The 23,062-nt window shown below is 33.6% G+C and overlaps 3 protein-coding genes and 1 pseudogene across 5 annotated transcripts; 1 reads left to right on the top strand and 3 right to left on the bottom strand.

The window, feature by feature from the left end:
• The first annotated feature begins 35 nt into the window (after nt 1-35).
• LOC123192626 lies at nt 36-4,219 on the top strand. 3 transcript variants are annotated; one of them, XM_044605252.1, is made up of 6 exons: nt 36-176; nt 372-473; nt 1,908-3,188; nt 3,289-3,357; nt 3,432-3,630; nt 3,740-4,219. In XM_044605252.1, exons 2-6 carry the CDS (start codon nt 471-473, stop codon nt 3,808-3,810), a joined length of 1,623 nt encoding a protein of 540 aa, XP_044461187.1. In that variant the 5' UTR covers nt 36-176; nt 372-470; the 3' UTR covers nt 3,811-4,219. The 3 variants fall into 3 exon arrangements, 2 of the variants coding, with proteins under 2 accessions (XP_044461187.1, XP_044461188.1); XR_006496907.1 differs by having other exon boundaries at nt 3,473-3,630; XM_044605253.1 differs by having other exon boundaries at nt 43-148.
• Nucleotides 4,220-7,616: 3,397 nt separating this feature from the next.
• On the bottom strand, nt 7,617-9,502 carry LOC123193573 (WAT1-related protein At5g13670-like). Its single transcript, XM_044606609.1, has 7 exons — nt 9,319-9,502; nt 9,191-9,253; nt 8,983-9,099; nt 8,626-8,872; nt 8,377-8,541; nt 8,129-8,277; nt 7,617-8,028 (listed from the first exon to the last, which is right to left on the bottom strand). Exons 1-7 carry the CDS (start codon nt 9,498-9,500, stop codon nt 7,782-7,784), a joined length of 1,170 nt encoding a protein of 389 aa, XP_044462544.1. The 5' UTR covers nt 9,501-9,502; the 3' UTR covers nt 7,617-7,781.
• A 2,924-nt stretch (nt 9,503-12,426) lies between these two features.
• On the bottom strand, nt 12,427-14,355 carry LOC123193601 (WAT1-related protein At2g39510-like). The gene is made up of 7 exons (XM_044606651.1): nt 14,170-14,355; nt 13,949-14,011; nt 13,716-13,832; nt 13,398-13,635; nt 13,147-13,308; nt 12,905-13,056; nt 12,427-12,805 (listed from the first exon to the last, which is right to left on the bottom strand). Exons 1-7 carry the CDS (start codon nt 14,343-14,345, stop codon nt 12,619-12,621), a joined length of 1,095 nt encoding a protein of 364 aa, XP_044462586.1. The 5' UTR covers nt 14,346-14,355; the 3' UTR covers nt 12,427-12,618.
• A 2,155-nt stretch (nt 14,356-16,510) lies between these two features.
• On the bottom strand, nt 16,511-22,538 carry LOC123192709 (annotated as a pseudogene).
• Between the last annotated feature and the right edge of the window lie 524 nt (nt 22,539-23,062).

The following is a 23,062-nucleotide window of genomic DNA, read 5'->3' as shown; positions in this document are numbered from 1 at the left end:
TTTCTCTCCTCTTAGTTAAACTTAGAACCCAGCCTCTCCTCTCCTGAGCTTCATCTTCTACTCACTGAAGTCACTCTCCCGGCCGAAAACACCAAAATTAAAAATAATTTTAAATAAAAATAAAATCCGGCGCCGGAAATCATCTCCGGTGATTAATCTAGATAGTGTCAGTGAAGGTCGTTTCTCTTTAAATTAAATAAAATTCTCTCATGGATCATTATTTTAGTTCATGTTTGTGTCAATTGTCTCTTCGGATCATAAATTGCATGTTGTTTGAATCGAAGTTCGATCGTTTATAATTTTGTTGATTTAAGTAAAATGTTAGGTTTTCTTCCTTGTTTATTTATTTTTCTTTTTTTCCTTTTTGTCAGATTTTGTTTGAAGCTGACGATTAGACAAAACGGTATAGTATAAAGATTAAGGTGGTAAAGGTTTTACAGCAGTTGAGTGGTTGAGTTGAAGGAGCGAAAATGGTAGGCAGTGAAAGCTTTTGCATGCACATTCTATATTGAGAATTGAAAGTTTCCATTTCTTTCATAAAATTTTGACTAATTGTGACATCATCTGTTGTGTTCTGTTTGATTGCTGTCTAATGTTTATGTTATGTTTAAGGTTTTGTTGTTGTGTGACATTTGAAATGATTAGTAACTATTCCACGTAGTTTTAATAAATATGTTCTGAACCATTGAAGTTTCTGGATCTAATCTGAGATTGTGTTGTGGCTATGAATGTTTAGATAAGTTTGATCAACTTTATGTTTAATCTAAGTCATGTAATTATGGTGGTCGTAGTTGTTTTGTTTATGTTGTAAGTTGTTACTACAGAATTGCAGGCATGAGGTTTATTACGTGACTATAAGCTGCTTGATTGGTGGATCATTATTAACTTTCATTGCATTTGTGTTAGGTAATTCATAATTGTTATTTGTACTGGTCAAAGATTTCAGATTTAATCCAAGATTGTTTGCAGTATGAAAGTTTAACTAAGTTAATGAAGGTTATGTTTAATCTAAACATGTAATTATGGTGATCGGAGTTGTTTTAATTATTTTGTAAGTTACTTGCTATAGAATTGCAGACACGAGGTTTAGCATGTGACTATAAACTGCTAGATTGGTGGATGATTATTAAATTTCATTGCATTTGTATTAGGTAATTCATAATTGTTATCTGTTTTGGTCGAAGATTTCAGATTTAATATGAGATTGTGTGGGTTATGAAAGTTTAACTAGATTAATGAAGGTTCTGTTTAATCTAAACATGTAATTATGGTGATCGGAGTTGTTTTAATTTTTTGTAAGTTAGTTACTATAGAGTTACAGGCACAAGGTTTAGCACGTGACTATAAGCTACTAGATTGGTGGATGATTATTAAATTTCATTGCATTTGTTTTAGATAATTCATAATTGTTATTTGTACTGTTTGAAGATTTTGGATTTAATCTGAAATTGTGTTTGGGTATGAATGTTCAAAGTTAATGAGGGTTATGTTTAATCTAAATTTATCCTCAGTAAGACGATATTTATGGTTTACTGTCAGTTGTGATATGAATGTAAACTCCAGAGATTACTGAGGTTGTATCAAATGTAGAATTTGTATAACAGGAAGGAGCTAGGGAAAAAAGAAAGAAAAGAGATATATTGAACAGATTAATACCTTTGTTACATATAATAAATATCAATTAGTACTGCTTAAATATATGTGGCATGCTTCTTCTTCGTAATATGGAATATTTTCTTCCTTTTCCCTTTGTGTTTCCTCGTTTTCTTCTTAGATTATATTATTATTTCAAGTTTAATTTTGCAGGATGACCAGCTTCTTATTTGTTTTTAAGCTACTGTTGTTGTCTTAAAAGTGTAACTTGCAGTCAATCCGATGATCTTATTATTTTTTGGCAATCTTCCCAGCACAAAGGCTTTTGGATGCCAAGGGATGCTGGGTGTCTAACTGATGCAGAGACGGGTTATGATAGTTCCTCAAGAATTGAACCCAAGCGTGGTCATCAATGGTTCATGGATGCCACCACACCAGAACTATTCAGTAACAAGAAGCAAGCAGTAGATGCTGTTAAGGGCAGAACAGTTTCTGGAACAATTTCTAGTTTTCAGTCAGTCTCAGGGCAATTCCCTGAACATCTATATGGATCTGAGCCTGTACAGTCTGTCAATCTGTTTGACAGGAACATTCCTTCTGTTGATGGTAGAAGTTTGAATTTTGGAAGAAAGGATTTTCAGGGTCACTATAATAATTCATCAACGGGTTTGTCTATGTTTCCTTTCGTTGAAGATCCTTCAGGTTTCAGTGTTGGTGGAATCAGAAAGGTTGGGGTCAATCAAGTTAGAGACTCTGTCAATGACACATTAGCACCCATTGCGTACTCCTATAGTAGGGGAGATGGTAACCAAATTTCAGTGGGTACTATGTATCATAAGAGTAATAATGGCACTATATCACTGGGTCCAAATAACAATAATGCAGACGAGAATACCATATCAATGGACCACAGCTTAAATGAGGGAGGTGAGAATTTTATATCGATGGGTTCCAATTATAGCAAGAGAAAAGACAATGTAGCGATTGGTCAATCTTCTGAAAAGGGAGTTAGCCATGTCATATCGATGAGTTACTCCTATAACAAAGATCATGAGAAATTTTTTTCAATGGGACACAGTTATGATAAGGCAAATGAGAATTTCATTTCAATGAATTCTTCCCACAGTAAGGTAACTGATAATATCATGGCAATGGCTACAGCATATGACAAGCCAGGTTCCAACATCACATCAGTGGATTTTACTCAAAACAAAGGGGATTCTGGAGCGCTCTCTATGGGTCACAACTACAATAAGGGTGAGATGAGTGCATTATGTTTTGAAGTTTTTCAAAATGAGACCGAGACAAATCCCTCTGGGAATATCGTTAGCAGCTATGATTTCTTAATGGGTACTCAGAGCTCAGTTCAAGCTTCAGGCAAACCAGGCCAGAAGAATTTGGTTGAGCCAAACGTGGATTCAGTTGGCAATAGCCCTTCCAGTTCAAATACTATAACTGTGAAGAAAACCAAAACTAAAGAGCCAAAGGAGGCTAAGAAGGTTCCTGCAAACAGCTTCCCCTCACATGTCAAAAGTTTGCTGAAAACTGGTCTGCTGGATGGTGCTTCTGTCAAGTACGTTTCCTGGTCAAGAGAGGTGCATTTTATTTCCTATGCTAAATTTTGTTTCGCGATTAGAAAGAATGTGCAAACTCCTGTAACTTCTTTTGACATTGTTTGACTTACTCTGTGGATAGAAACATCTTAAAGGAACCATTAAAGGAGCTGGCTATCTATGCGGCTGCAAAGAATGCAACTTCACCAAGGTACGCAACTCTGTAAATTTCAGTTTCATTTAAGTTAACCAATACATAACAGTTCATTGAATTGTATTCCGTAGGTTTTGAATGCCCATCAGTTTGAGCGTCACGCTAATTGCAGGACCAAACACCCCAACAATCACATATTCTTGGAGAGTGGAAAGACCATATATTCAGCTGTGCAAGAGCTCAGGTATACTCCTCAGAAGAACCTATTTGAGGAGATTCAAAATGTGACTGGAGCAAAAATTAATCTTGAAAAATTCCTCACCTGGAAAGGTAAGGCCAATATCATTCTTGGGGTTCATCTTATTCAACTTTAGAGAATCAAAGTGACTGGCATTACTTGATATGATAATATGAAAACCAAATTTTGTTTTCTTCTCAGGTTCCTTTGAAGCTGCCAATCGTGAACTTGAGCGTATTTATGGGAAGGATGATATCACCACCGTCTGTTGAGGTGAAGAGTGTGGTATTAGAGGGCTGGTGAGTTGGGATAAGCTGTGTAATTTGACCATATTAGCAGCTGTGTAATTTGTTGATATTAGCAGCCATATCCGTGAACTTGAGCTAAGTAGTTACCAACTGGGTTTTTAGTATATAATAATTCAACAAACCTATGTGTATAAACTTTTGAATATACAGTTGATATGTCATCATTATGATTGAGTGATTTTAAATTAAAGATAAAATAACACCTAATTAAATGATGTCATATCAACTGTATATTCGATTATATACTTAAAAGTGTGTATACATAATATTGCTCATAATAATTTGCGTAGATGGACAACAACAGGGTTATATTTGTAATGAATTAAGACTCTTTTAAGTATGCTGTTGGTGTTGAATAATCTGTTAAAGGGAACTTTTTATGGAGGTGCCAGTGGTGCCTTTTTTCTGCTTGATACCAGGTGAAAGTGAAAATGGTGATGCATGGTCATCACCAACACGTTCTTTGGATTGGATGAATAATTAATTAACGTTAATGTTAGTTAGAAATATTTAATAACAACTCATGAATGGTATATAAAATATCACTCTTGTAGTTTTAAAAATTGAAAGATCATGGAATCCTAATTAATCTAATTAATCTCTATGCTGCTGATGTACAACTCAACCAATGTGGTAAGTAAGAGAAGTGTGGCAAGCAATTATTTCATTTTAATCAATTTCCCCTCAAAAGTATCTAGAAATTTAATTCGCCCCCAAAAAATCGCCCTTTTAAAAACAAGGGCAAATCTTGACAGATTTCATCTTTGTCTGCTGTTGTAATAAATATGCTCTATTTTCTCCTTGATCGCCTCGTGTATTAATTTGAGCAGATTTATCTCCTTTTTGTTAGCTGCAAACCAATGTCTTGTTTGGCTTTAATATCCCTCCTTCCCTTAAATAATTTTCCTTTAACAGCTTAGTATCTATGTACACGCCTGTCTTTACTATCAAAGCAAATGTAATTTAAACTCTCCTTGTCCACCGTCAAAGCAAATTTCTTCCTCAAGACAACCATTTAGAAAAAGCGGACTTGACATCCAAATGTAAAATTTCCCATTGCCGGGGAGCAACAAGTCTAATTAGAAGTCTTATCGTGTCTAATCTTGCCACAAGAGCAAAATTTGCCAATATAATCAACTCGCCTATCTAGTAATACTCTTTCACAATTAATTTTTCTTTTAAATTTTGTATGGAACCATCCAGATTCTTCTTAACCCTATAAACCTGTTTTACTCCAGTAATTTTTTTTTCCTTCATGGGCATTTAAAAGCTCCGAAGTTTTATTCTTCTGAATCATTGAAATTTTTTCCCGCATTGCAGGTTTCATTCTTCATGCTTACTTGCTTATGAAAAGTAAGTTGGTCAATCATCGCACTGCTACCTTTGGTAACTCATCAAGCTGTCTGGTGCCTCTCACTGCAACAACATCCTCAATAGTTAGTATCATATCCTACTCCATCTTCATCCCAATCAACTTATGTAAACTTTGCAACTTCATCACCTTCATTTTCCTCCCTCACCCATGTAGCTTCTTCATCGCACACTCGCACACTACATCCCTATAGTGAAGTTTTCTTCATTCTCGGATTGTAGATTTATAACACTCAGCTAGACTATTATACCCGGCAAAAACACATTTTCAACTTTCTCCTTCCTACATCTAGGGGTGGACTCGAATAGAGACAACTCAACTCAAAATGGTGCTAGACTTGATTCAAATCGAATTCAAGAATAACTCATCTTGAGTTTGACTTAAACTCTCCTTCAATAATTTTATTTATCTCTTCATTAATATTATTTATACTAGTGATGATACTATTTATCTCATTGATACTACTATTTATTTTACTAATGACCTTTTAATAAAATTATTGGTCAACTTGAATTCTGTTGGAGCTAGTCATAACAAATTTGAGTCAAACTTGAGATAATTCATATTCGGATTCTACTCTATTCAAATACAACCCTATTTACATAAGGGGTATGGACATAACCAATACAATTGAACACTTTTATATGCTTGAGTGTTAGTTTTGTTCCACTCTAGGCTTTAATCAAAGTCATATCTCTCACAACGTTTAATGATAATAATTTGAGCAAATATACAACTGCATTTGTTGTTTCAGCCAAAATACTCTTAAGTATCTTCTTTTCTACCAGAGGAAGCCTTGTCATCACCATAACTATTCTAATTTTTTCTTTTTGTAACTCCATTATATTGAGAAGATTAAGTCACAATATATTGATGTTGAACTCCGAAATCTACTCAGAAAGAATCAAATTTGACAAAGGAATACTTTTTCGCATTTTGCCATTGTCAGTCCTCAAACCCTTCGAAGGTAGGCTAAATTAATTTTCAACCATTTTTTTAAACCTTTCCCCAATTATCTGTAGTTTGAAGTTTAGAAAATAGGTCCACGTTATCCTGCAACATCTTTAAAGAAAAGTTTAAAAGAAAGAACACTTCCATATGGGGAAGTTGTTTTGATAGATCCACAAATGTTTGAGTAAACCAATTGCAATCTCTCTTTTGCTCTCCGATTTGTAGAATTAGGAAATGGTTCTTCATATTATTTCCCTAATTGATAACTCTCACGGACTCTCTCACTAAGTTCAATGGTGGGTAAGTCCTTCACAATTTTTTTTTTTTCTTTTGAGCTAATTGAATAGAATTAAGGTTACAAAGCCCCGAACCTTTTATGCCAAATCCGTGATTTTGATACTATTCATCCATCAGCAAGGTCATCTGTAAATAGTCTTCATTCTCCTCTTCTTTGAAATAATTTACTTGTTGGTTTTGCTGTAGGTGGTGCCTAGTTTTGTTACCTATGTTTATGGTAACAAAACTTGTCCATATGCCTATTCTTGTTGCAGAATCTACACTTCAAGGGTGAAGGTCTCTTCCCCTTGAACCAGCATTCATCCTCCTTATGATTATTCCTCTTGCAATGACTACAAAAAGGTTAATTTCTATCTCTATTGTTAGAGTTTTTAAACCCCCAAACAACCTTGCCTTCTGTCTGGAAAATTTCCAATTTCAAGCAAAATGTTCATCTTTCAACATCTGCTTTCAAAATAATCATCCCTATCATTCTAATTGCTCATGTTCCTATTGTCTTCGAATAGTAAATATTTTTCTCTAAAGCAATGTATAATTTGGATATACAGGGTACATGTAATAATGTAATTTAATTTAATTTAATTTTTAATTTAAAATCATTCAATTATATAATTATACATCATATATATAATAAAAATATATATATATATATATATATAATCTTATTTTTCTTTTATGGAAAATACATTAGTGTGAATTATGATTATTAATTAATATGATATTTATGTTTCAACAGTAACAACGGCCAACTGATACCATCTTTGTAAAAAGCTAAGCAACAGGAACACATGGCTTATTTAGTCCCTCAGGTTTCGATCAAATACAGTTATGGACACAATGATTTTCCTCTCACAAAAAGGTCCTTCAACTTACTTATGTGAGTACAAAAATAACAATCAGAAGGCATAATTAACCTTGCATCAGTTATTACACTTTTAAACTATATAAGGCAATATTTTTCACAAACTAAAGGCATAATTCACTTTTCATCAGTTGTAAAACTTTTTAAAATATAAATTTTTAACAAATAACAGGCATAATTAAATTTTCATCAGTTATATAAAACTTTTAAAATATAAAAGGCAATATTTTTAAACCCAAATCCCAAAATAAACCTCGAAACTGACTTCATGCAAACAAATACTTGAGATTTGAGCAACAGACTTCAATCCCTAACTTCATAATTGGTTGAAGATAATGATAAATGAAGAACAACAATACATACATACTTCTTTGACAAAAAATAAATACTGATTTGTATTTAAATTTCGTACATATATATTATTTAGGGCTTTGTTTACATACATCAGATAAGTTAAGAGTTTAATCTTAAAATATTGTCAAAAAAAATTTGAACGCTTAATCTCTTCTTATTGAAGTTCTCTTTTTTATCATTTAAACTATCCTTTGAAGTCTCTATATCTCCATTTATTATAGTCATTTGTTGACTATTTTGTGCCACGTCATGTTGAGTGTTTTGTAGTTTTGAATGACACTGATCTTTGCTGCTACCCCATAAGATCATGTACAGTCCAATAACAATCACAGCTGCCCCAATTACCCTACTCACATCCACAACATAAACTTGATTAATTTTACTTTCCCAGTCCCATCAATTTGATTAAGCACAAAATTTTCTGCTAAGTAATATCTGATGCATACCTTCCAAGGAAGAGTCTCTCAGATAAAACAAATGCGCTCAAAACAGCAACGATAACCATGCCAAGAGGGTTAAACGAACTCACAAAAACAGGTCCCTTCTTCTTCATTAACCATCCCATTATGAAATAAGCTGTGCAGGACACCATTCCCTACATATATTATTATAAATTTAGTTAAACATCCATGTTAGTAAGTACATTATTATGATATTTGGATTTTCTTGATGATAGTCGAGGGTTTTTTCTTACGCCATAAATTACAGCTAGAAGTTTAACATCTGGGTTGAATATTGACCAGATTTTTGTGTTTCCTTGATCAATTGCAAACGCCAGTATAACGCCTTCCACCGAGCTTAGTATGCATACCAAAGCCGTCAGAGTGAGCTCTGAAGGGTAGGATTTTAATATAAATGCCTGTAAAAATAGCCTATTTAGTTGGTTATTACAGCTGCTAAAACTCAATGAATATTATATCTGCAAGTTGGGAATATTTCTTACTTGTAAAATGATGAAACAAGACCAGCAAAAACAGCCTACTATGATCATTATTGCACCCTTTATTAGACCTGCTTCCTGCATGTCACTTTGTGATTTCTTAAGAACACCAGTTCTTCCATTCGTCCATGGCAACTCCAGGAGATCACTTCCTTTCACAAACGTCATAATCATGGCTCCCCCAACTGTCACTATGGTTCCCAATATCTTTGCCTGGCTATGGACCTTCCTAATGTTCACAATCTCAAGCCTGCAAAAACATTCACAAAGAGTTGATTTTTTGTTCTTCCATCTCTTTTTTCGATTTTTTTTTTTTTTTTTAGTTTCCTAAAGACATAGAAGATGAGAATAGTTAATTACCTGAAAATCCAAGCCATTATAAATGTCATGGCAGGAAGAATATTGCACATGGCAGCTGTATAAGTTGCAGTAGTATACTTCATCCCATAATAATACAAATTCTGGCTAAGCACAGGCCTGTGTACATACATAATTGAATACTCTAGCTCAATTGTATGTTCTTAATAATTAATGGAAAAAAATGTAGCTGGGTCGGAGAAATTCTTACTCGAATAAACTAAGCAACATAATCTTAAAAAAAATGGAGAATGTCATCTTCGACCTAGTGTTCCTGTGAAAATATAACATCTTTAAATTTGATCAGAATTGACTTCAGAAAGTTAGAGTTAGAGATACCTTTCTAAGACAAAGGCAAATGGAGAAATAAGAATTGCAGCAACGAGCATCCTGAGTGCTACAAGAACAAACGGACTCAACCCGTCGGCCATAGCACGCTTTGCAATTATAGACATAATTGAGTAGCTAAACTGCATACAAAACACAGCCAAATATGGCTTTGATTTGCTGAAAAACCTCATATCTTTATAACAATCTGAAGAGTTTATTTCTGTATATATATGATACATAATTTTGCATGGTTATGTCACATAACTAATGTGAACATTTTGCCTAACACGTCTTCATTTATGGTTGGCAAAGGTGATAGAAGCAACAATGCAAACAAATGACTTTTTGCAAAGTCTTTCTTCTCCTTCAAAAACTTTTCTTTTTTTCCATGATTTGGTTTGAAATTACCTCTTCAATCATCTTTTAGTAACAAAATTAAGATTCTGATGATCATTCATTATGAAACTGACATGACTAGCAATGTATGATGATCTAAGTCTTAATTATATTACCATATTATTTTTACTTATTAAATTTTTAGTATAAAAATATTTTTATTTTTAATTAAAATAATAAGTAAGAGTAAAAATACTCTCAAATGATAGTTTGAATAGTAAAAGATGAGACTCTATATATAAAAAAATTATAAATTCAAGTTTCATTTAGCGACATGTCAAAATCAAATACTTGACTTATCTGATTTAATAGTTATAGGGTCAGTCATTAAACTCAAAGTTTGTCTTGTTCGGTGTAGTCTTGAAAATAATGATCTAATTCGAATAAAATTCCTAATTACAAAAACAAAAAAAGTTTTAATTAATTTCATGCAACTTGAAAACCCTAATTATATTATTAACATGAAAAATATTTTAAAAAAAACACAAATATACTCATAATCTTTTAAGAGGACTTTAAATTAAATATAATAATTATTTATTATATTAATTTTATTAATTATAAAAATAATTTAATATCTTTGTGATAGTCTCTATTTTTATAATAAAAAATATCTAAACCTAACACGAGGTGAGAGCCGTTAGGTAGACTGAACGGTAGCGTTTCCCGGAAAAACAAATTTTATATTCCGGAAAACTTCACGACCAACATGCTTTTTCCTCTTTTGGAATATACTATCAAAATAACGTGCCTGAGACGGAATAGGCTTTGTAACTGTCAACCTTATAAATATATTTATATGAACAACTCTTATATTATATGATTCCACATGACTTTTTTTTTTATCTGTTACGCAAATTAAGTGTTACAGTTACATGTAACATGGACAGCAAGGGCTACTAATTAAGGTATGTGAATGAATTATTAAGCATCAGTCTATGCAATTAATTGTTAGTGAGCACAGCTAATTAGTAATTAATGACATTATTATGATGCTGCTAATCTTTCATTAACTTTCAGATTATTTACTACTTTAGTAATCACATTGTAACCCATCTATTCTTCTTCTTTTATCTTTTCCCTTTTAAATTCTTATTGGGTAGCTGTCCACAAGGGACTCGCAGAAACCTCTAGAGGCCACTGAAGGGCCTTGTGACGATCGTGAAACATTGAAGGTTAATGGCCACCATGAATGAAATGATGGCATGTCTTGCCTCAAGAGCGATTGAGCTTCGTCAGAGGTTGACTAGGTTTGCTGCATCTTCGTTCATAAGTCAGAGCTGTATTTGTTGGAGATCCAATCAAGTATGAGATTTGTTATACTTTTAGCACGCAGGCTCAAAGGAAGAATTGACAATAAGCAACGGAAGCCAACCTTTCTGAAGTACCAATAGGGAAAGTGGCAAGAGATCGGGCTTGTAAACAGGTGGTGTTGGAGACTTGGCTCTTCAGTGGCAATGAAATTTTTAGTTAACAAAGAGAAAATCCCAATAATGCTTAGGAAATTAGAAGTTACAGATTGTTAATCAATATTAGTATATAATTTAAGAAACTATCGATGAACAGATAATAATACAAATAAATAAAAAAAAATAAAAACTTATAACTCAATGTTAGCTCAAAATCTATGTAAAACATGCATGCCGCGAGAAATAGAAACACGAGTCCACGTGTACTTGAATGCCACGTCAAATGAACATTCTAGTGTTGACTTGGTCAATTACAGCGAACACCGGAACTTCCACCATGACTTTATTATTAATTTCCAATTTAATGTCATCTTTATTTACTATTTTCACTCATCATTGATTAATAATTATTTTGAGTATGAATTGGGCACGCACGCCCTCTTCTATAAATATAATAAAATTATGCTAAACTCTCTCTCTCTCTCTTTCTAAAATATATTAAATAATTTTACATTAACAATAAAATAATATTTAATTATATTATATATGTGTCTATTTATATACATAAAAATATGTATATATAAAATTATTTATATAAATATAAGGTTAAATTACATTTTCTCACTTATGGTTTAACTTTGAAATACTTTTTTATCCGAAATTAAGTATAAATAATAATTTTTATTTAAAATTAAATAGGTTAATAAAATAACAATATTAGGATGTGAAATTATTATTTTATCCATTGGATTTCATTTTTTATGAGTATTATTTTAAATATCTAAATTATAGAAAAAAGCTTCTTTGTTTTTCGTTTCTTTAATCTTCATCCTTGCTTTCTATCTTCGTATAAATAATATGTGTCCTTGTTTTATAATCATATATCATAAAGAAAACTATAATTTTAAAAAAAGTAGTCCTCTCGAAAATTTTTAAGGGTTATTGAAAATTCAAAAAAAGTTTCAGGTTCTTTAGAAATTTTTTAAATATCAATTTGTCATCAATAGTTTAAAAAATGATAATTATATCTTTAAAGAATTGAACAAAATGCAACAGATTTTGTCAAGGTTAAATTATTTGGTTTAAAATGTTTAGATCAAATAAAAAGTTGTTTTTTTTTTAATTAATCAATGATATAATTACTATTTTACCCTTATATCATTATTTTTTTAATATAGTTTGATTTTAAATAAAAAAATGTTAGTTAAGTCAAAAAAAGTAAAAAGGGTGGAAAAATGCTTTTCGCCAAACCTTGGGTGGGAAAATGTTATGTACTTTAAGTCTAACTTAATCTCCATTGATACTCATTAAATGAAGAGCAAGTCAGAGCTTTAATAAATATTAAGCATCAACCAAAAAACAGTACAACCTACAAGTTGAGGAAGCTAAGCTGCAGCTGCAAAGATGAAGCAGGATTGTGCTGCCGTATCTGAAAACAAATCAAGAAGACACACATCCCATGCATGCATGGAATATTTTGTTTTTTCGATGCTAAATTTTACCATCAAACATCAATTGAATCTTCATTCAGACTCCCCACTCCGCTACTCATTTTAGCCATTTGTTGTTGATGATGAAGATCAACTGATAATTCAGCCTCACTGATGCCTGGAGTTGATGGGGTTTCATCCTTGCTCTTTCCCCACAAAACCGAGTAAAGCCCCAGCACAATCACAATTGCTCCAATAATCCTGAAAAGAGTATTCAGTTTTTCAGTAAAATTAATCTTACTATATATAGATTTAATGAATTATTGTGCCGGGAAGATGTAGAGAGAAAATGACGAGCACCTTCCTAAACACATGATCTCAGCTAATAGAAATGAGCCCATAATTGTCACAATCACCATGCTTAGAGGACTAAAAGCAGTGACAAAAACTGGTCCCTTCTTCTTCATTATCACACCCTGAATATAATAACCCAATCCTGAACATATTACTCCCTGCAATATTCAGTTATATGCATTATATGTCAGTATTATAATTGCATATATAAATGGATCGGTGACAGATGAAACAAGAGAAATTCTTACACCGTAAAGACAAGCCAAGAGACTGTAATCGAAATGTATAGACCAGACTGAAGGATTGCCTTTTTCAATTACCAAGGCAACTACGGTGCCTTCAATGGTGCCCATCAAGCAAATCAAAGCCGTGAGGGAGAGTTCAGTGGGATACGATTTCAGTGTAATTGCCTATACAAATCAAACATGCAACAAATTTACTTATACAACTTAAATTTATAAATAAACTATATGCTTTAGTGAGTGTTTATGATATTTACTTGAAGAATGACGAAAGCAGCCCAGCAAAAGCAGCCCACTGCAATCAAAATTGCACCTTCAATTGGATGTTCCATAGTGGAAGTGGCTGCAGATTGTTGATGGTCACTTACTTTTGTCCATGGAAAATCAATCGTAGGTCCTTTAACTAGAGTCATAAGCATTGCTCCTCCTACTGTTACTACGGTGCCCATTATCTTTGCCTGGCTGTGCAGGCTCCTAATTTTAACCCTCTCAATCCTTTTAAAAAAAAAAAAAACATTCATGAAATTAACTCAAAAATCATTCTGTGTGTATATATAGTCAGATTTTGAGTTTACCTCAGGAGCCAAGCCATCAAAAATACGAAGGCAGGGAGAACATTGCTCATGGCAAATGTGAATGTGGCACTGGTATATTTCATGCCTGTGTAGAACAAATTTTGGTCGATTGTGGGCCTGCAAACACATATATAATTTCCCAGTTTACATATCCAGTAGATATATAATTTTCATAACTGAAGACTATGGGAATTAGGCGATAAAAAGACATTGCTTAATGGTAAGAGGCTCACTCCAAGAGGGCGAGCAGCGATATCTTAAAGAAGGTAGAGAGAGTCATTTTTGGCCTCGCTTTCCTGTAGGGCATATGCCAAGAAAACCATGTTTAGAAAACTTGAAAAATGAATTTGATTCAAAGAATATTTTAACAGCTTTCTGAAAACTATAAGAGAGAGATATTAGTGCATCCATGAAGCAAAGAAAGATAGAGTATGAAGCTGCTGGCTAAACATACCTATCAAGAACAATGGCAAAAGGAGCAATAACAACAGTGGCAACAGCGTGACGATAGACTACTAATACGTGTGGGCTCATGCCCTTATTTAGGGCAAACTTAGAAATTACTGCCAACCCTGCATATCCAAACTGCAGCAAAATCGCTGCCAGAAATGGCCTGGCTCTACTACACATGTCATCAAATGACCCCATTTACAATGTCTTTTTATTTCTTGCTAAATGGTTGAATCAAATGAGTTTAGATGAGCAAATGGAGCACTAAAGCACTTGTTTAAATAGAGAAAACAAGGGAGTGGTTTAATTGTCATGGGCATTTACAAACTTAACACGTCTTCTGTTTTTGAAGTCTAGGGACTCCACTACGTAAAATCGTGAACTAATGACATATTTAATCCAGAATTCATTTCGCTAAATATTAGAAGCTAGCCAGCAAACAATCTTTTCCACACTTTTGTAATTGTCAAATACCATTTTATTTTGTTGATTACAATTGTTTGTAAAATATAATAGTGGTGATTTCGTAGGGTTGCTTGAACTTGAAAATTCAATAAAATTATAAGTACACAGATGATATATAATGATGATATATAATAATGTAATTAGATTATTTTGAATTAAAGATAAAGTAACACTCAATCATACAATAACATATAATCTATATACCAAAATTGTATACATATAATATTGCTTTTGAAAATATATACAATTTGGTACAAAGTGGAAGCCGATGGAGCGACTCAAACTCCTCTTCCACATCACTATTTAAACTGCCCCATCAATTTCCACATCTGTCAGTACTAATTTCAGTAGCAAAATTTTGGAGTTTATAATATTTTTCAAATATATATCATATGGAGCCAGCAGATGAAAGTGTTTTAGGAAAATAATCTTATTCATAAACAACAAAGTCAATATGTAAGCAAAAGAGAGGTTCATCTACAGCCTCAAAAGTGGATTTTGTTTGTGATATTAGTGGCTCTGAATCAAAGCACTAACAAAAATGCCATCCATCTCAGACTTCATAATCTCATTAGTTCATATATTTAATTGCATTATAAGGCATAAACTCAATTTCTTATTAAGAAACAGCCAACATATCTGTACCAGGCCCCTGGAAATTCCCATTGACTGTCCTAATTGATCCCTTGTTCAGAAGAAAAAGGAAATTCTTGGAGTCTTTCATGTGCTTCCACTTACTTAACAACTTATCAAGAAAGTGCTGCATGCCACTTGAATTTCCATTAATTTTTGCTTTAGCTGCTGGATTTCCTTGCCAATTACATTGTACATTGGATAATTATAGAATCATTATACATATGCTGATTAGAGAACAAATAATAAAAGTAACCATAATATGCAAAGCCAGTTAGTGGGTTTCATGGAAGTCAGATTATGCATGCTTGATTAATAAATAAAAATATAATATATAGTTTAATCCACTCTAATGAATAGATAAATGTTAGGAACTCAAGTATAAGGTATGAGACTTAGATCCTATATTGAAAAATATGAGTTTTTAGTGGAAAATTTCAATAAAATTCTTTTAAGGTTTATATTATTTAGTATCAAAATTATTACTACGTTTTTGATATAGAAGAGTTTTCTTGCTCTAATTATCAATACAAAACAGTCTTGTTTTAATTTCAAGTCAAACCAAAGATTCATGAATTTTGCTGCTGAGACAAATGACATCCTTGAGGAACTGAAACTGGTTCATTTCAATCTAAACTAAAGGTGTCTCCGTTTGACTACATAAGTGGTTTTTGTCTTGAGAATTAGAATTTTGTTGTATTTTGGTGCCTATTAGAGGGATTGATTAATTCTACAAGTAATCTCTTCACTGCTGATGAGCTGATGTTTCAGTTTGCTTTAGTTAAGAGGGCATTAATTTTAAGCAATTCTAGAAATAGTTCATACTGAGCAAACAGTTCCTGCCGACAATATTATAACAGACTAATTGATGAAGAATTCCATCACGTAATTATATTAAAGGGGACATTCATTATAATGCAATGTTCATACTGAGTTCAGAAGCAATCGGACCTCAGCCGACACTTCCAAAGTGTATTTAATGAAAACATCCCACAAGAAATCTTACACCTTTTGTTTATTTCATTATATTTGTGAGGAGTTAATGTCCCACGAATTTGTAAAGACAAAAATATCGGTTATCAAAATTGATAAAGTATTAAAATTTTGAATTCGAGTCCTTTTCACTTATAAAACTTTGAAAAAATTACTTGCCCAAAAAAAATTACTGCTCAAACTGCAATATTAACAAGTTCCTTACGGATTTACACGCATTTCTTTGAGTGAAATGTATATGTAGGGCAAAACAGTAACAGAAAAATTTCAAGATTCTTACTTATGGTATAATCTCATTTGAGAAGAAAGGAACAAAATGCAACTGAAATTGTATTTAAAGGCAAAAGCAGTGCATGAAAATCATATGGGCATCAAAATTCTCAGTTTTCAATGGTTACCGAGGTGCTTTTGAAGATGAAAACAGAGTGAACGACAAGTGGAAATACATATTTTCAGATAGCTTAGAAGATTTTAAAAAGGGGTCGCTGATTGGTTCAGGTTGAATGGCCTTCTGAACAAGCTCCGTCTGTTCCTTGGCATGAACTTGATAGAAACCAGTGGCTGTGGCAGCTGAAGGACTACGGCCCACATATTTGATGTCCTCGGTGGTTCCTCTGCTCAACGCTTTCATGGCAGTGCCAAGGCGGGGTGCTATATAGCTGTATGCACCCATGTTCATTGGCTCTTCCTGGCACCAAACGATCTCCGCATCTAAAACAATCAAACTCACAATAAATCAACCTCAATAGAAGAAATAATAATAATGATGCAAGTAATCCACTTTATCAATGAAAGCATCTAAAAATAGAAAACGTGGCTTCTGCATTATATATAATGCACCATGGTCTCTTTTCACTAGCTCGAAAGACATTACATACTGGGGTATCTCCTAAGTTCCCGCTGAATGAGATCATGTGGAAATGGGCAAAGCTGTTCCACCCTACAAATTGCAATGTCGCTTGCTTTCTTCTTTTTTCGCTCTTCATCGAGCTCATAATAAACCTGCAACCAAGAATGCATATGAAATATGTACCACAGGCAAATCCAACAGAAATTGTAACCATTTTTTATCTAATAGACCATTTTTCTAGTGGGGTTAATTATCATGTCAAACACAGACAACTAGTTCGCTCTCTTATAACAAAGATACACAAAATCATCCAGCATTAACTAAAATTTCGAGAATGACACACCTTCCCAGAGCAAAGAAGCAGGCGTCTAATGCCCTCCTCAAGATCAGAGTGATCATTCTGATCCTTTATAAGCCTCTTGAATCTGGTCCCTTGTTTGTCAAAACCAGAGTGGCCCTGAGCATCATCAAACTCAGAAAGATTGGATTTACAATCCTTGTGACGGAGAAGGTTTTTAGGAGACATCACAATCAGAGGCTTACGGAATTCCCTGTGTATCTGTAAGATGAGATAGGAAAAATAATAAAATGAAGAGACATAGCTGAAAACTGGGAAGCAATTCATAATCAAATAAGTTGTACTCACCTGACGGCGCAAAACATGGAATTAATTACCTGGAGTGGTAACATTCACAACCTGCCAGTTGCATTCTTGAATTTGTTTTCGAAGAGTTGGATCCATCTCAGGTATAACAAACGGATTGTCGTCACTCATCTACCAGAGAATTTATTAACATGTATATTAGTTAGCAACAGAGTCAAATCTTTTCATCCACATTTCAATTGATAAGACTCAATAAAACCAACCTAGAAAAAAGACAAACCGAGAAAAGATAATACGAAGAACATAGTGCATGCTAGTTCCTTACCGTCCCCATGACAAACATGGTGCAATACGGTAAACCAAAAAAATAAACATTAGAGGTGTATACAGTCTGACTTAATCTAGTCTGGAAAAATGTTTAAACTAAATTGAAAAAAATAATTTTGAGAAATTTCAAGTCAAATTAAACAACTTTATACTTTAAATCAAATCCAACTGAACTGAAAAATAGTAATTTAGTTTGAACAGAAGTGAATTATAGGTTTGATGTATAAAAAATCTATTGTAATTATTAAAGTACAAGATTATTAATAGATACGACATCAATCTCATTGTTAAAGTTATATAAAGCACAACAAAAATATATTTAGGACAAACAAAATATCAAACACAGAACAAATGAAGTAATATAAATAATGGCATGACAAATGAATAATTGGAGAAAATAAACCCTTTATAAGTTTAATGTAACCATAATAGAGTGAATAAGCTAACTACCAAAATTTTTCCTTTGGAACAACAGTAATACGTATTCGACGAAACAATGAGTTAAACAGATTAAGAATAAAAACCACTTGTACTTATAAAATAGAAGCAGCAACATACCAATTCCAAGTAATAGATTATTATGTATAATTTCTAAATTCTTCGTTTTAAAAGCACGTTTAAAACAACTTGCAAAGAAGCCTCCAAAAGTGCTATTATTGATGTTATTGAACTGGCAGAATAGAAATCTCTTCCAAAATAAACTATATATAGAATGACAAGAATGAAACACTATTACTTTATATCACTGATTATGTATTCAAGATTCAAAATCTAAAATCCATAACTTTGATGAAGCATCAAATTTATAACATTGAGTTGTCAATAGTATTGCTATATGGGATTATAAACCATTTGTTTATATTTTTCATCTCAAATTAAACCAAATTGTAAATTTTAAGTAGTTGAATAATAATTTAGTTTTGTGAACCGTACTTTGCACACCCGTGAAAAGACAGTGGACAGCCCAACTAGTTCACAAAGAAGAATAAAAATCCACTAGTACAGCATACCTGAAGTAAACGCTCCAATCGTGCACTTGAGTGCTCAGGACCTTGGCCATCATAACCATGAGGAAGCAGCACAACAAGTCCTGATTGACGGAGCCACTTTGACTCACCACTACTTAGAAACTGGTCAAATATCACTTGTGCGCCATTAGCAAAGTCACCAAATTGTGCTTCCCACATTACCAATGAGTTCGGGTTTTCCATTGAATAACCCAATTCATATCCAAGAACAGCAAACTCTGAAAGAGAACTGTTTAAATAGTTTGAATGTAGGCAACCAAAATTGAAGCAACAATTTCAAGAATTATCACATGCAAAGTAGCCTGGAAACTTATAATGGGGTGTGTTTTCATGTTTTAGAAATGTTTTTGTTTATGAAACTTTACAAAACTTGTATAAAGCGTTTTAGATCATTTTAAAATTTTTGAAAATTTTTGAAATGCATTTCTTTTAAAAGAAAATTCGTGAAATCAATTAAACACACATCTTTTATATTTTCAAATCTAACATGTCTTTAAATCTCATATTAAATTCATCTCCTCTCCACTCTTTGATGTGTTACTCATCTTTTTCTTGACATATTATATAAATCGGTGTGTATTATTATTTTTCTTAAATATCTATATGTGTTTGTTTAAAAACAATTTACAATAGATTCTATAATTTTATTTTATAGTATTCTTTCTTTTCATTTTTTTTTACTATTTATTTTTATACTATACAAGTTAATGTATTTTTATTATAAAAAATTTAGTATTTATAATAAAACTCTTATATTTTTCATATTTATAAGTTTTCTTACGTTTCTATTTTTAATATTTTTTTAAAAAATACGTTTTCACATTTTTGTTTCCATGTTTTCACGTTTCTCTATTTCCATTTCAAGTGCTACATAGGAGACTTCGGTGCATTTTTAACTGCCTCATGCAGAGAGACTATTTTCTACCGAAATGTACTCTACCCAGCCTCAGTAACACAACAGGGTTTCTTATCTTAACTAGAATAGTGTAGATTTAACAAAACAAATGGAAAAGTAATGAGCGTTACCTGTTGCTCACAGTGAACATTTCTTCATCTTGGTTCATCATAACATGATCTAGAGGGCAATACCGATCCTCCGTCTCTTGATCATGAAGCACAGCATGCCGATGACTAAATGTACCTCTCTCGACATCTTGACCACTCAATCGGACATGGTTACCCTCCACAAGCAATGTAGCAAAGGCAAGTGCTTCTCCGAGTGCCCAGTCAATCCCTTCTCCAGTTTCTATCATTTTTGCTCGTTGTTCATAAATTTTCTTCACTGCTCTGTGAGGCTTAAAAGTTTCTGGAAGAGTTGTTATTGCTTTGCCAACATTTTTCAATATCTCTGGTTTTACCCTGTACAACATCATAATAAATTCAATAAGTGCAATCTCCGAAGCCAGAGACAGCTAAGAAAAAGAATTAACTGACAAAATCAGCATACCCAGTGTTTCGGATACGTGAAAGCCTTTCAGGTGACTTGAATCCAGCCCAATAAGCTGAGAGCCAGTCCCTTCTTTTCGGAACATAATCTTTGCTGGCCAGAAATTCTTCATTGAGGATCTTGTTGACCTTCTCTTGTATCCTATCAATGTCTTCTTGGGTCACCTGTCCAGATTCTAAGAGTTTCTTCTTGTAGATATCTAGAGATGAGATATGATTCCGAATGACCTGTTTATATACGACCAATCAGAAGGTCTAGTTTTATTGACTTGTCTAAAGAGCAGCATATATTTAGACCCTCATTAGAAACAAGGAAACTACTATAAGAAAATATGTACCAAGGCGAAAAACCGAAAAGAAAAAAAAAATGAAACGAAATCAACCACAATTAAACCTCAAAGTCTGACAAGAAAGGCAGAGATGACTATAACAGGACTAACCTTGTACATCCTGGGCTGTGTGAAAGATGGCTCATCAATTTCATTGTGCCCAAATCGACGATAGCATACTAAATCAACCACAACATCTGAATGGAACGTTTGGCGCCATTCTGCAGCAAGTTCACATACACGAGCAACTGCCTCCATATCATCACCATTAACATGGAAAATTGGAGCATTCAAAGCCTTGGCAACATCAGTACAATACTGTGAGGATCTGCCTGCTTTTGGATCAGTAGTAAAGGCCACTTGGTTGTTTACTATAATGTGAATAGTACCACCAGTTGTGTAGTTTGGAAGCGCACTAAGATGAAAAGTCTCAGAGACAACACCTTGTCCAGCGAAGCTACCATCTCCATGAATCAAAACAGCCATATTCTTGGTCCTGTCCTTATCGTTGGAGTAATATTGTTTTGCTCTAGTTTTTCCAACAACAACAGGGTCTACGGCTTCCAAGTGACTAGGATTAGCAACCAAAGACAAATGAATTCTCTTACCATTTCTAGTTGGCCGATCATAAGAAGTACCCAGGTGATACTTTACATCACCAGTTCCTGTATAGAGCCCAACTTCATCCTCAGGCTTCGTACCACCACTAAACTCACTAAATATTTGGCGAAGTGGCTTTCTAACAACATTTCCAAGCACATTTAACCTTCCTCTGTGAGGCATTCCAATAACTATGCTTTCAACCCCAATATCAGCTGCCCTATCAAACATCTCCTTCATGCCAGGAATCAATGTCTCTCCACCTTCAAGCCCAAATCTCTTTGCTGTAGTCCACTTAGAGGCCAAGAAGTTCTCAAACTGTGTACTCCATATTAGTCTATCAAGAATAACCTCTCGCCGTTGCCTGTTGTATTGCATTGGTGTTGGGGTTTCAATCTTGTCTCTCAACCAGTTACATTTCTCACGATCAGCAATATGCATGTACTCGTAGCCAATGCTGCCACAGTAAGCCTGCTCAAGCCGGGTTAAAATGGATCTAAGAGTCTGCACAGGACGATTCTCGGCTAAAAAACCAGCCAAACTCCACACTCCTAAGAAGAACTCCCTATCAAGATCAGCTTCGGTGAAGCCATGAAGAGCTGGGTTCAAATCGTCCAAGATTTCCCTTTCTTCCAACCCCAATGGGTCCAATTTGGCTTTGGTATGACCATTAACTTGGTAAGCCCTCACAAGCAACAATAAACGCATACTCTCCTGAATTGTTTGGCCAGAAATTCCAGCACATGTAGCTGCCTGACCAACAAAATTCCTGAAGAAATTATCCCACGATTCATCCACGCTGTTAGGGTCAGCTTCCCAAGCCCTCTGTAGCTCCTCTATGTAGACATTACTAGTTCCATCTAAGAAGCTATCAGTTAACCTAGATAAAGGCACAGTTCGAGGAACAGGTGCAGATTGTGCCTTCGACTCAAATAAGGTGGTGTGAAAATAGCGGTCCTGAACCCGGACATGTGTCCTCGTTGCATATGAACCACCCTGAGATAAAGTCTTCCTAATGGCAAGTTTTGTCACCCTTGAACCAGCTCTAAACCACCCCATAGCAATCAACCTGAATCCTCAACTCAGTTAAAAACACGCAATTTATAGAATGTCAAACAAACAAAAATTAACAAGATCAGAAACTAAACAAATAATAAAACAACAATAGACCAAAAAACTACATTATTCACGAAAATAGATCAATCGGATCAAAATTCTCTCCTCGTACGAATCAATACAGGCACCGTGTTGCACAAGAAATCAATATACTATGCTGTAGCAGGAACTACCAGTGTATTTGATTTGATAATGATCGTAAACTATAGGGACAGAAAATAAATTAAAAAATCTAAGGAGTAAATATCAAATGAGATAAAAGTGAAACGAGATTTTAAAGAAAAATTAATTAGAACATCCAAATATTTCAAGTACCGTAATTTCATCTCAACATGGATGAGAGTACGGTGATTTTAAACCAAATGCTTGGACAAAGAAACGCACCTACAAATCTGAAGATGAAGAGAGAAACCTATTCTCCGTCTCTGTTGGATCTGCTATTTATTGCTTCATTTTTGTTATTTTTAATTTTAAAAATTTTTGTTCCAATAGCCATTTCTCATTTA

This window comes from Mangifera indica, chromosome 12 (genome assembly GCF_011075055.1).
Source record: "Mangifera indica cultivar Alphonso chromosome 12, CATAS_Mindica_2.1, whole genome shotgun sequence".
Lineage (NCBI taxonomy): Eukaryota > Viridiplantae > Streptophyta > Magnoliopsida > Sapindales > Anacardiaceae > Mangifera > Mangifera indica.
This window is presented reverse-complemented; position numbering and strand designations above follow the sequence as displayed.